This window comes from Panthera tigris, chromosome X (genome assembly GCF_018350195.1).
Source record: "Panthera tigris isolate Pti1 chromosome X, P.tigris_Pti1_mat1.1, whole genome shotgun sequence".
In the NCBI taxonomy this organism is placed as follows: domain Eukaryota; kingdom Metazoa; phylum Chordata; class Mammalia; order Carnivora; family Felidae; genus Panthera; species Panthera tigris.
In genome coordinates this window covers 97,479,613-97,492,828 of record NC_056677.1, presented here as the reverse complement: position 1 = coordinate 97,492,828, position 13,216 = coordinate 97,479,613, and the positions used below count along the sequence as shown (strand labels likewise).

Sequence of the window (13,216 nt, the reverse complement as noted above, 5' to 3'; positions counted from 1 at the left end):
CATTTCGAATTTAAACATGTCCGAAAGAGAACTTTTAATTCCTTCCCCACCAAAAGTCTTTTTTTTTTTTTTTTTAAAGATTTTATTTTAGGGGCGCCTGGGTGGCTCAGTCAGTTAAGCAACTGACTCTTGACATCAGCTCAGGTCATGATCTCGAGGCTGTGGGATCGAGCCCCGAGACAGGCTCCACACTCAGCGTGCGTATGCTTGCTCCCTCTCAAAATAGATAAAACATTTGAAGATTTTAGTTTGTTTGATATTTTTAAATTTTTTGTTTAAATTTTTTTTTCAACGTTTTTTACTTATTTCTGGGACAGAGAGAGACAGAGCATGAACGGGGGAGGGGCAGAGAGAGAGGGAGACACAGAATCGGAAACAGGCTCCAGGCTCCGAGCCATCAGCCCAGAGCCCGACGCGGGGCTCGAACTCACGGACCGCGAGATCGTGACCTGGCTGAAGTCGGACGCTTAACCGACTGCGCCACCCAGGCGCCCCTGATATTTTTAATTTTGTCATGTTTATCTATTTTGAGAGAGAGAGAATGAGTGGGGAGGGGCAGAGAGTGAGGAGAGAGAAAGAACCTCAAGCATTTGGCTCCTTGCTGTCAGAACAGAGCCTGACTCAGGGCTTGAACTCATGAACTAGGAGATCGTGACCTGAACAGCAATCAAGAGTCAGACACTCAACCAACTGAGCCACCCAGGCACCCCTAAAGATTTTTTTTTTAAGTAATCTCTACACCTAACATGGGGCTCGAACTTACGACCTGATATCAAGAGTCACATACTCTACGGACTGAGCCAGCCAGGGGCCCCATTCCCTACCAAAAGTCTGCCCTACGTTATCAAATGGCAACATTATCTACCTTGTTATTCAAATCAAAAGCGAAAAACCTAGGCACCACCTTTGATTCCATCGTTTTCTTTTTTATTGTATTTATTTTTCTAATGTTTATTTTTATTTGAGAGAGTGACAGAGCGCGGATGGGGAGGGGCAAGAGAGCGAGGGAGACACAGCACCGGAAACAGGCTCCGGGCTCGGAGCTGTCAGCACAGAGCCCGACGTGGGGCTCGAACTCACCGACCGTGAGATCATGAGTTGAGCCGAAGTCGAATGCTCAAGCAACTGAGCCACCCACGTGCCCTTGATTCCACCCTTTTGTTGCCTACGTTCAATTGTGCGGCACATCCTGCTGAGTTCAACTCCAAAATGTGTCTTGAACCCATTCCCAAGCAGGCTCCATGGGGTCAGTGCTGGGCCCGACTTGGGGCTCAAACTCACGCACCGGGAGATGGTGACCTGAGCTGATGTCAGGAGTCGGACCCTTGGCTGACTGAGCCACCCAGGCATCCCCAGAGGGATATTTGAAAAAGAAAATCAGATTATATCGTTTGTGTACATAAAAACCTTCAATGGCCTCCAACTGCATTTAGAATAAAATCCAACTGAGGGGCACCCGCGTGGCTCAGTTGGTTGAGCGTCCTCCTCCTGATTTTGGCTCCGGTCATGATCTCGCAGTTTGCTTTGTGGGCTGGAGCCCCGCATCGGAGCCCGCTTGGGATCCTCTCTCTCCCTCTCTCTGCCCCTCCCCTGCTCATGTACTCTCTCTCTCTCTTTCAACATAAATAAAACGTAAAAAAAAAAAAAAGTATAAAATCTAACTTCTCATTATGGCCCCAACGGCCACATATCCCGCTCACACAGCCCACTCAGGCCACGCTCACCTCTCCGCAGTTCGCCGATCTCTTTTCACTTTAGCACCTTCTGTTCCCTCTGCCAGAATGCTCTTCCTTCAGGCCTCATCTCAAATGTCAGCTCTCAGAGCAGCCTTCCCTGAGTCTGTGATGCAACATTATTTCCCTGGCCCCCTCATAAGTCTCTGATGAAGCTCCCTGTTTATCCCCTTCATAACATTACAATCTGTAATGACCTGACTTGCAGGTTACTTTTTTATTGCCTGTGACCCTTACTAGAAAGCCCCAGAGGGCAAGGACCTTGTCCACCTTGCGTTACCGCTGTGGCCAGGGGGTCCGACGGCCGTTGCATCGACGTGTGGAAGTCAGTCTTCCTACTCTACCCCACTGTTTGCTTCCTTCCATTCTTTGCGATACCACATGGGCCTCCCCTTCCGCCGGTAACCTATCCTTGACCTACCTCCAACCTGTTCTTCACCCCCCAATGTCCTCTCCCTTCCTTCAAGATGCATTACTGGCTCCTCTCATCTATGATGATTCCTTTAATCATTGATTCGGTGGCTATACAGGGAGCCCCCTGGCAGTCTTATACACGGCTGCTACCACATTAATTTTTCAAAATCTTTTATTTATTTTTGAGAGGGAGAGAGACAGGGACAGAGCATGAGCGGGGGAGGGGCAGAGAGAGGGAGACACAGAATCCGAAGCAGGCTCCGGGCTCCGAGCTGTCGGCACAGAGCCCGACGCGGGGCTCGAACTCACCAACCACGAGATCGTGACCTGAGCTGAAGTCGGACGTTTAACCAACCCAGTTTGGTGCACCCTGCCAGCCATAAAGCAGAAAAGCAGAACGCTCCCTTCACACCCCTGAGAAAATGAAAATAAGCTGGAAGTTTCTTTTAGGACAAAACTAGGGGGATTTACAAAAATGTATTTTTAGTAGTCTCTGCGTCCAGCAGGGGGCTCGTACTCATGATCTCGAGATCAAGAGTCACATGCTCTTCTGACTGAGCCAGCCAGGCACCCCGCCCCCAAACTAGAGTTTTAAGAGTGGTCCCGAAATTAGAACAATGAGGCATTCCTTTTCCCCATGTAACTTTATTGAAAAAGTCAACCCTGTGGAAAAATACACAGAGGATATTAACATGATGTAAGTACCCTGAGGTTAGGATTTTAGATCGAGTAAAAAAAATAATTTCTTTTTGTAGATTTTACAACTGAAAACAAAATTGTTCACCTCCAGGAAAACGAAGAGTAATAAATATGATGCCTCCCTGTGGGGAAAGAATTTGCCACCCTCCAAACTGTAACAAACAGACCGGGCTACAGCTACAACTCACATTAGTAACAAATGACCACACATTTTTCTTTGGGAAATAAATTTAATAGGGCAAAATACTTAAAAAAAAAATTTTTTTTTAATGTTTATTTATTTTTGAGACAGAGAGAGACAGAGCATGAATGGGGGAGGGTCAGAGAGAGAGGGAGACACAGAATCCGAAACAGGCTCCGGGCTCCGAGCTGTCGGCACAGGGCCCGACGCGGGGCTTGAACTCACGGACCTCGAGATCATGACCTGGGCCGACGTCGGACGCTTAACCAATGGAGCCATCCAGGCGCCCCCCAAATACTTTCAACATACCAAAAGCCCGTGTGTGTGTGTGTGTGTGTTTATGCATGTGTAAATTAACAATTTTACTGTTTTTTAATGCATACATAGGCACTATTGGAAAGTACAGCTATAGAAACTTGACATGGAGTCCTTAAGGTGGAATAATCTGAAATGTGATTTTTAAAAAATCTAGTAGAGATGATTAGCCTGAAGCGGTTTTGTTCAGTTATATATGTATTTTTGATATGTGTGTCAAATGTTCTATTTGATCCTTTTTAGGCAACGGGGACATCTTGTGAGAATAACGTGACTAATTTATTTCCAGGGTAAGCTTGCAAGTTAAAGCAAGTTAAAAAGGTGGAGAATTCAGGCCCCTTCACCTGCACATGACTTCAACTGGAAGAAGCTCTTTTGGGGTATAATTAAGCGGTCACAGTAAAAACTGCCTTCTTGAAACAAGATTCCTGAAATTCCTCAGCTTGAGATAGTTTAAATTAAAAAAAAAATTTTTTTAGTGTTTTTTTTTTTTTTAACATTTATTTATTATTGAGAGACGGAGCATAAGCATGAGCATGGGAGGGGCAGAGAGAAGAGGAGACACAGAATCCGAAGCAGGCGCCGGGCTCTGAGCCGTCAGCACAGAGCCCCACGCGGGGCTCAAACTCACAAACCGTGAGATCATGACCTGAGCCGAAGTCGGACGCTTAACCAATGGAGCCACCCAGGTGCCCCTAAAAAATTTTTTTTTATGTTTGTTTATTTTTGAGAGAGACAGAGAGAGACAGAGCGCGAGCAGGGGAGGGGCAGAGAGCGAGGGAGACACAGAGTCCGAAGCAGGCTCCGGGCTCTGAGCTGTCAGCCCAGAGCCCGACGTGGGGCTTGAACTCGTGAACTGCAAGATCATGACCTGGGCCGAAGTCGGATGCTCAAGCGATTGAGCCACCCGGGCGCCCCGAGATACTTCCAATTTAAATAAAGAAGGATGCTTCTACTACGGCAGTGATAATTTTTAAATGTTAAACGTTTTGATTTAGTTTCTGAGAAGGTGTAATTTACGCTATAGCGTGTGCACTCCGGAGTCAGCAAGGATTGGGAGTTTCAGAGCAGCTATGTTGGGAAGTCTCGGGTCAAATGGAGCAAAGCTAGGCCAGTGTGGCTTAGTGCAAGCTGTGACCCTGCGGCTAAGCTCACGGTGTGGTATGTATCCGCTCGGCCACTCCAACTACACTTTGCTTTGAGGTCACGGCGGTGCCATTTCTTTGGTGTCGTGTAAGTTGCACGTGTACGTTGCACATTTCGCTACAGCCATGTTTTGTTATGAAATCGGGTGGAATGCTGCCACAAAACGGTCACGTTGGGAAACTTCCCCTGGCACAGGTGTTCACCAGGACATCAGATCGGATCTCGGAGGCGATACGCGGCTCAACCTTCTCATTTCCGAGAGCAGCAGACAGGAGGACCCGCTTGTCGCTCCACGCACACGCAATTCCGAGGCTACCTCTTTTCTGTGACTGTAACCCGCCTTCAGTCAGTGTCCTTCTTGCTCCATTCGGTTTTAAAGAGTTGGTTTCTTAGACTTCAGCTGTCTGGTTTTGAAGAACTTTTTAAATTCCCGTAATTCCTGGGGCTTCAAACTCTGATCCACCCCTGGGGTCAGCTGATAGCTCAGAGGAGACACAGTGTAACCGTTTTGGTAGAGACAGATTCTCTTGCAGAACTCAAAGGTGCCAAACATAACTCCAAAATACGGAACTATCTGTGTAAAAAGAAATGGAAAGCATGTTCAAAAATTTTTTTTAATTTTTTTTTTTAACGTTTATTTATTTTTGAGACAGAGAGAGACAGAGCATGAACGGGGGAGGGTCAGAGAGAGGGAGACACAGAATCTGAAACAGGCTCCAGGCTCTGAGCTGTCAGCACAGAGCCTGACGCGGGGCTCGAACTCACGGACCGCGAGATCATAACCTGAGCCGAAGTCGGCCGCTTAATCGACTGAGCCACCCAGGCGCCCCAAGCATGTTCAAATTTTAAGCAGAAAACAGTCAGTACGTCTGCAGTCAACCTGACGTGATTCTCGGAATCAGGGAAGATGACAGAATGAAAGCTGGCGACGTATGCTGGTCTTGGTTGGAATCATTTAAGCGTCAGCTCACGCAAGATCAGTCCGGAGTTCTTTGCCTTCTTCGGTGGTGGTGGTGGTGGGGAGGGTCATGAGCTACTTTGGGAATACGATGAAAGCTTGGGATCCTCTCCCCAGAGAGATGCACACAGGCACATCGTACACTTTTTTGCAAACGATGTTAGGCTGGGGGGGGGGTTAGGTTCCCCTTAGGAGGCCATGAGCCCCCATGGGAGGAGCCTCTACACTCAGTGCTCAGCTGCTCGGGGGTGGGGTGTCAGATGCCCCAACGCCGCACAGGGTCCCCTCTCTCGGGGCTGACTGCCAGCCTCCACGCCTGGGTCTCGTGCAACCGTCGGCACAAGACAGGGTGTCTCCATACATCCTGTCGGGGAGCGGCAAGGGAACGGGCTAGAATTGGAAGAGGTGGGGAAGAAGAGACTGACCGCCCTTCTCACCTTTAGCAAGTTGGGTGTCAGTCCGTTCCAGAGCGCCAGGACCCCTCGGGCCTTGACTATCTGCCGGAAGCAGTCCACCGCTCCTGAGAAATGGACATCCACTCCTCCACGGTGCGGAAGGCACGGGCTCTGAGCCTGGCGGGAAATCGAGAAGATGGGATGAGGTGACGCAGTCACCGGGAAATAAATGTTCTAGCCAGAGAAGCCAGCGTCTCCAGTCCGGGCCCCGGTTGCTATGCTCCTGGTCAAGAGGCTGGCCAAGAACGGCTGTCACAGGCCTCTTGTTCGATGGGCTCAGGATGAACATCAACACGCAGTAAAGTCACGACGCCCCGTTCACATTTTTGCGGCTTGTTTTGCTCGGAAGGAAGCAACCATTCAGGACAAAGGAAACTTCATACTTAACGTGGCTTCCCTACCTATGCCCTCTGGACGTGATTAACATTCTCCCAGGCCCTTAACCTTTAAATGCCTCCCTCCTCTGGCTCCCTGTCTTTTTTTTTTTTTTCTTTATGTTTATTTTTGAGAGAGAGAGAGCCAGGATGTTTATTTTTGAGAGAGAGAGAGAGAGCCAGGGAGGGACAGACAGAGAGAGGGGCCAGAATCCGAAGCAGCCAGCACAGAGCCCGATGCGGGGCTCGAACCCACGAGCCGTGAGGTCGTGACCTGAGCCGAAGTTGGACGCTCAACTGACTGAGCCACCCAGGCGCCCCTCCGTCTCCCTGTCTTAACCGAGGCCTCCCTTGTGAAGCTCTCAGGTGTGGGCCGCTCATTTCTCCACGTCACAGATGTCCCCGGCTGAGGAGCAGATCCGTCTCGCCGTCCCCGGACCCTGACTCCTTGGCTCTACGGCCACAAGTTCTCGGCAGGGGCTCGTGTCATTGAACCACACTCCTTGCTGCTGCTCCCGTCTCTTGACCTCCTGAAGGTCTGCCATGTTCACTGAAGACCGTGCCCCCTGGGGGCTCCCCCTCTTCCAGGTTCAACACCATCTCAGGGAACTTCGGCATCCGTAAGACAAACCCCTCCCGCACCCAGTTTCTGGACCTCGACTTCGGCGATCCTTACTTTTACACCACTTTTGGCCACGTTCACGGACTTCATCGCTACTCCGAGGACTGTCCGGGCCGATCACCAAAATGCTCCCTCCCTGAAAGTCACATGTTTGTCCTTTAGTAAAACAGTTTCAGGGGCCAGATGAAAGGACTTCTCAGTATACCATCTGCATACGCACCTGACAGCTCTGGGCCACCGTGAGGGGGACGGCCCCTTACAGCTGGCGTTCAGAAATGGTGTCAGGGTCACACTGAGCGTCGCGCCTACTTTGGTTTGTTTCTGAAATGTCTAGTTGAGGCTAGCATGGCATTCTCGAGGAGTGCAATCCAGATCTGCCAGGCGGGAGGGGCGCCCCGCTGGCTCGGTCACAAGAGCACGTGCCTCTTGGTCTCAGGGTCATGAGTTCGAGCCCCAACTTGGCTGTAGGGATTACTTAAAAATAAATAAGCAAATAAATAAACACGCAACAGAAACGATCTTCCACGCGGGCGAGGCAATAGAGTCTCACAGTCAGAAGAGCAGAATCTCTGGAGTCAGACAAGTCGGGTTCTATCCTGGCCGCCTCACCTGCTGGCCATGTGACCCTGGGCACTTACCTAGCCCTCCTGAGCCTTGGTTTCCTTATTCATAGTACCCACTTCATGGGACTTTCGTGAGAATTAAACGAGGGGTGCGTGGAAGGCACTCAGCAGTGTCCTGCACATGGGGAGGGTCAATAAATATGGGCCAGCGTTGCTATTTACTATTACATAGAAAGTTCGCTTCAGGGCGCCTGGGTGGCTCAGTGGGTTAAGCGTCTGACTCTCGCTTTCGCTCAGGTCATGATCTCACGGTTCACGGGTTTGAGCCCTGTGCTGGGCTTTGTGCTGTCAGCACGGAGCCTGCTTTGGGTGCTCTCTCTCTCTCTCTCTCTCCCTCTCAACCTGTCTCTGCCCCTCCCCCGCTCATGCTGCCTCTCTCTCTCTCTCTCAAAAATAAATAAACATTAAAAAAAGAAAAAAACGTTCTCTTAAGGAAAAAAGACAACAACTCCTTCCTCCGTAGAGCTTCGTGTGACCATCAGCACCGTCAGGACACAGAAGTGCCCCTCTGCCCCCGCGATGCTCTTACGCCGCCCCTTTCCCGTCAGGGCCTCCCCGATTCCCAGTCCTGGGCGGCCGCCGATCTTTTCTCTGGCCTTCTAGTTTTGCCTTTTGAGCACGTCACATACATGGAAGCGTACAGCCGGTAACCTTTCGGGACGGGCTTCTTCCACTGGCCCTGATGCTTCTGCGATTCATCCCTGTTCTGGTTGTTCCTCGGTAATTTGTTCTTTTTATCGCTGAGTCGTGTTCCGTTGTGTGGCCCCACCACAGGGTTTACCCGCTCGTCTGTTAATGGACGTCCCTTTCCCTTTTCATTTGTACTTTTTTTGCAAGTTTATTTATTTTGTATGAGAGAGAGAGAGAGAGAGAGCACGCAGAGGAGGGCAAACACAGGGAGAGAGATTCCCAAGCAGACTTTGCACCATCAGTGTGAACCCTGATGCGGGGTTTGAACCCATGACCTCACGTGATATCATGAAGCGTGATATGACCTGAGCCAAACTCTAGAGTCGGACACTTAACCGACCAAGCCACCCAGGCGCCCCTTATTTCTTTTCTTATTTGTCTGTTCCTCTCAACTAGAATTTTAGTTCTGGGGCAAAGGGGATTTTTGCCTGTTTGGTTCACTATGGTATCTTCTGTATCCTTGACACAGAGCAAATGTTCAAGAAATATTTGAATAAATGAATATATTCACTTAGGGCCTCCTCACTGCCAAATTCAGTAGGATTTTTAAAAATATCTTTTTAAGTTTATTTTGAGAGAGAGAGAGAGAGAGAGAGAGAGGGAGGGAGGGCGAGCTGGGGAAGGGCAGAGAGAGAATCCTAAGCAGGTTCCTCGAAGCGTGGAGCTCAAGAACCATGAGATCATGACCTGAGCTGAAACCAAGAGTCAAACACTTAACTGACTGAGCCCCCCGGGCACCCTTGGTATTTTCTTATTGGATTTTGGAGCAGTATTTGGCATTAATAACCAGTAACGTTTTGCCCTCCTCAATTTATACGACTTCTCTAGGAAATTCTACCATAGCCATGGCTTTAAACACCATCTAGAGCTAGATGACTTTCAAATCTTTCTCTTTGGCCCTGACCTCCCACCCTGAGCTCCCAAACCAAGCACTCAGCTGCCTACTGGACATCTCCACCTGGATAGCACACAGGTTTTCAAAACTTCACACTCCTAGAACCCATTCTTGACTTTCACCTTGACCACATGAAATTTATTCTTTCTTTTTTTAAGTTTATTTATTTATTTTGACAGAGAGAGAGAGAGAGAGAGAGAGTGGTTGAGCACAGGGGAGGGGCAGAGAGAGAAGGAGAGAGAACATTCTAAGCAGGTTCCTCACACGGTCAGGGCAGAGCCCAACGTGGGGCTTGATTTTCACCAACCGTGAGATCATGACCTGAGCCAAAATCAAGAGTTGGATGCTTAACTGACTGAGCCACCCAGGTGCCCCATGAAATTTATTCTTTCTTCTGTCTTTCTTTTTAATTAATGAATTAATTAATTAATTTTGAGAGACAGAGAGAGAGAAAACGCATGCATAAGTTGGGGAGGGGCAGAGAAAGAGGGAGAGACAGAATCCCAAGCAGGGTCTGCACTCTCACCACAAAGCCCGATGTGGGGCTCGATCTCATGAACTGTGAGTTCATGACCTGAGCCAAACTCAAGAGTCCGACACTCGACTGCCCGAACCACTCGGCTACTCTTGTATTTCTTTTTTGTTTTTTTAAATTTATTTTTGAGAGAGAGAGAGAGAGAGAGAGAGAGAGAGAGAGAGAGAAAACAAGCATGCTAGTGGGGGAGGGGCAGAGAGTGAGAGAGGGAGACAGAGGATCCAAAGCAGGCTCTGTGCTGACAGCAGGCAGCCTGATGTGGGGCTCAAACTCATGAACTGCAAGACCATTACCTGAGCCCAAGTCAGATGCTTAACTGACTGAACCACCCAGGCGCCCGGCCTCTTCTGTATTTCTTAACTCAGTGAATGTCACCACCATTCAACCTGCTGCCCCAAGTCAGGAACCTGGGATTCCTGGGAAATCCAAGCTCCTTAGAATGACGTACAAGGCCCTTAAATAACAATTTTCCTGGCATTAAAAGCATCATTCACCCCCCGCACTCCTTAGCAATCTTTCTGTGCTTCCATTAGCTCTCGTTATCCCCTCTGAAGACTTTTCATTTATTCAGATGCTTCTTTCATACCCACTAGGTGCCAGGCGCTGAGGATACAGCAGTGAACAAACAGATGAAAGTCCCTGTTCCCACGGAGCTGAAATTCTAGTTGGGGCAGAGGACTAGACAAAGGAGGTAAATGATTATACCAAATATTCAAAGGCACGGGGTGCTCTGAAGAAAATAGGGGCAGGGAAAAGATACAGGGAGTGCCTAGAGGGTGTGGAAGTCTTATTTGGGTGGTCAAGGGAGACTCACCAAGACCTTTGAGGAAAGATCTGAAGGACTTGAATTGTGCAGCTCTCTGCAAAGGCCCTGGGGCAGGAGCATGCCTAGGGCGTTAGAGAGACAAAAAGGAGGCCAATGTGGTGAGAATGGAATGAACAAGGCAGTAACAATGGCTGGTAGGCCATTGTAAGTATTTTGGCTTTTACTGAGTGAGAATGGGAGTCGCTGGGGGGTTCTCAATAGGAGAGTGACATAAAAATGTTTATTTTGGGGGGGGGGCGGGAAAGGGCTAGAGAGAGGGGGAGAGAATCCCAAGCAGGCTCCACGCCGTCAATGCAGAGCCCGACGTGGGACCCGATCCCACGAACTGTGAGATCATGACCTGAGCCGAAACCGAGGGCTGGCCACACAAGTCTGGAGCTCAGGAGAGAGGGTCAGGGCTGGAGATAGAATTTGGGAGTCCTCAACACCTGGATGGTATTTAAAGCCCGGAGACCGGATGAGATCACTTAGGGCCCGAGTCCGGGGATACCCCCGCATTTAGAAGTCACGCAAAGAAGACCGAGAAGGAGCTGTCGGTGTTGAGAAGGGACAGCAGGCCAGGGTGGTGTCTCAGAAGCCAAGTGCAGGCAGTGAGCGAATCAGAGGGAGCCGAGAAGATGAGGCCCGAGTACCGACCGCTGGATTTAGAGACACGGAGGCCACTGCTTGCCTTAAGAAAAGAAGTTTCTGTTGGGTGGTAAGGGCCAAAGTCTGGTGGGCATCATTCAAGAGAGATGGGAAGAGAAAGACTGGAGACAGTGAATACAAACAACTCTTTCGCATGTCCGTTTTTCGGAGGGGGCTGTGCACTCGTAGGGACTGGCCTTGTTCAGTTCTGTATCACGTGGCCGGGGCCCTGTGAACGGTTTGCTGAACAAATGCCTGAAATGCTCAGGACGGGAGTGGTCTGGAGTTTTTAAAGCGTTTTGGCGTAACGTTAGGCACGAGTTACAAAGACAGTGGCTCAAAAACTGTCCAATATGATACGGAATCCTTTGAGAAAACCAGGATCAACTTTCATGCGGTTTCGTTTCTCCCTTTGCAACACTGTGTAGATAGTTCTATTTTGCTAAGCACACCCGTCGCGCATAATAATGGTCGTAGTCCTACTACTAATCCACAGGCATTTGTTGACCGCGTATGCACCTGTTCCAGGTGAGGAAACTGAGGCCTGGGGACAGGTTCAGTGATTTGATCAAGGTCACACGGCTAGTCCATAAGACATTTTATTCTGTTTTCTGTTCGTTCGTTGTTTCGTGTTCTTTCCCCCGGAGACCGTAATTCCTGATGGCTGAGACCACGTCTTACTCTCCTCTTTCCGCCATCCTCCATAAATCTCCGTAGAATGTACGAGCAAATTACAGCCAGAGAAGCAGCGCTCAAACTCAAGTTTAATCACTGAAACAAACTACCAAGAAGGTCAGGCCTCGGGGACTGTAGATTTCTGTTGTCTCTGACCACAAAGCCTGGCCCTGTCTTGCTCTCCTTCTGGTTCCCAGATCTTCATTACTCTGGGCCCCGATAACCCCGAATCCCCAAACCACAGACTCAGATCTGAAAGGGACTTTAAGATATTCTAGTCCAACGGAGGCGCCCGGCTGGCTCATTCAGTGGAACGTGTGACTCTTGATCTTGGGGTTGTGAGTTGGAGCCCCACCTTGGGTGTAGAGATGACTTAAAAATAAAATCTTCAGAAAATGATATTCCGGGGTGCCTGGGTGGCTCGATTGGTTAACGTCTGACTCCTGATCTTGGCTCAGGTCATGATCTCGTGGTTCGTGAGATCAAGCCCCGCATCGGGCTCTGCGCTGTCAACGCTTGGGATTCTCTCTCCCCCCTCTCTCTGCCCTCCCCAAATAAATAAATAAACTTAAAAAAAATGATATTCCTCTCCAAGGACTTCATTTGACAGATGAAAACTCAAGATCTTGAACGGAAGAGTGACCGGGACGAAAGCCAGGTGCTCTGCCTCCTGGGTCACTGCGGCCTGCCCTCCAGGACCTGCCTCCCAGGGACTCCCTGACCTTGGCCTCTAAGTTCCAAGACATGGGGGCACCTGGGCGGCTCAGTCAGCTAAGCGTCCGACTTCGGCTCAGGTCATGATCTCGTGGCTTGTGGGTTTGAGCCCCGCATCAGGCTCGAAGCTGTCTCTCTGCCCCTGCCCTGCTCGCGCTCTCTCTCAAAAATAAATAAAGCATTAAGTTCCAAGACATAAAATGACAACGTGTGCTGCACGCAACATGTACCTCACTTGTGTCCTTGCAGGACACCCCACCCCGCTCCTTGTCGCAACCCCCCTGGCGATGGCAGCAGTCCTCTATATCATTAGACTTTAGCCTCTCTCGTGAACCCCCACCACAAGGGCATATAATACACAATACAGAAAAACGTCACTAATTCCAACGTGTTATGTGTGTGTGGCGGGCGGGGGGGGGGAGTGGGGGGGGTTCGTTTAAATTAGTGACACCTAAATTACGAAATTTTAGCAGGATATTCTGTTTTATTATATATGACTGAAAGTAGGTTAACGAAGGACAGCCTAGTAGAGAAACTTTCCGGGCCCTACAGTCGCAGACAGCTGAGCCGTTTGGGGAAGTCCAAGTGGGGCGCAAAGGTCACGTGCATGGGTTTTACCGTCACACAGACCTGGATTCCAACCCTTCTCTCTGCCAGTCACTAGCTGTGTGATCGCAAGCAAGTTCCTTAATTTCTCTGAACTTCAATTTCCTCATTTCAAAAACGGGATTTAT

At 49.5% G+C, this 13,216-nt stretch overlaps 1 protein-coding gene across 1 annotated transcript in view; it reads right to left on the bottom strand.

The window, feature by feature from the left end:
• Positions 1-4,200: 4,200 nt before the first annotated feature.
• Positions 4,201-13,216, bottom strand: part of SLC25A43 (solute carrier family 25 member 43) — a 33,270-nt gene continuing 24,254 nt past the window's right edge. The window contains exons 4-5 of the mRNA XM_042974520.1: positions 5,884-6,018; positions 4,201-5,062 (exon numbers count right to left, since the gene is read on the bottom strand). Coding sequence (XP_042830454.1) covers positions 4,862-5,062; positions 5,884-6,018 — 336 coding nt within the window. The 3' untranslated portion in view covers positions 4,201-4,861. The remainder of the gene's footprint in view (positions 5,063-5,883; positions 6,019-13,216) is intronic.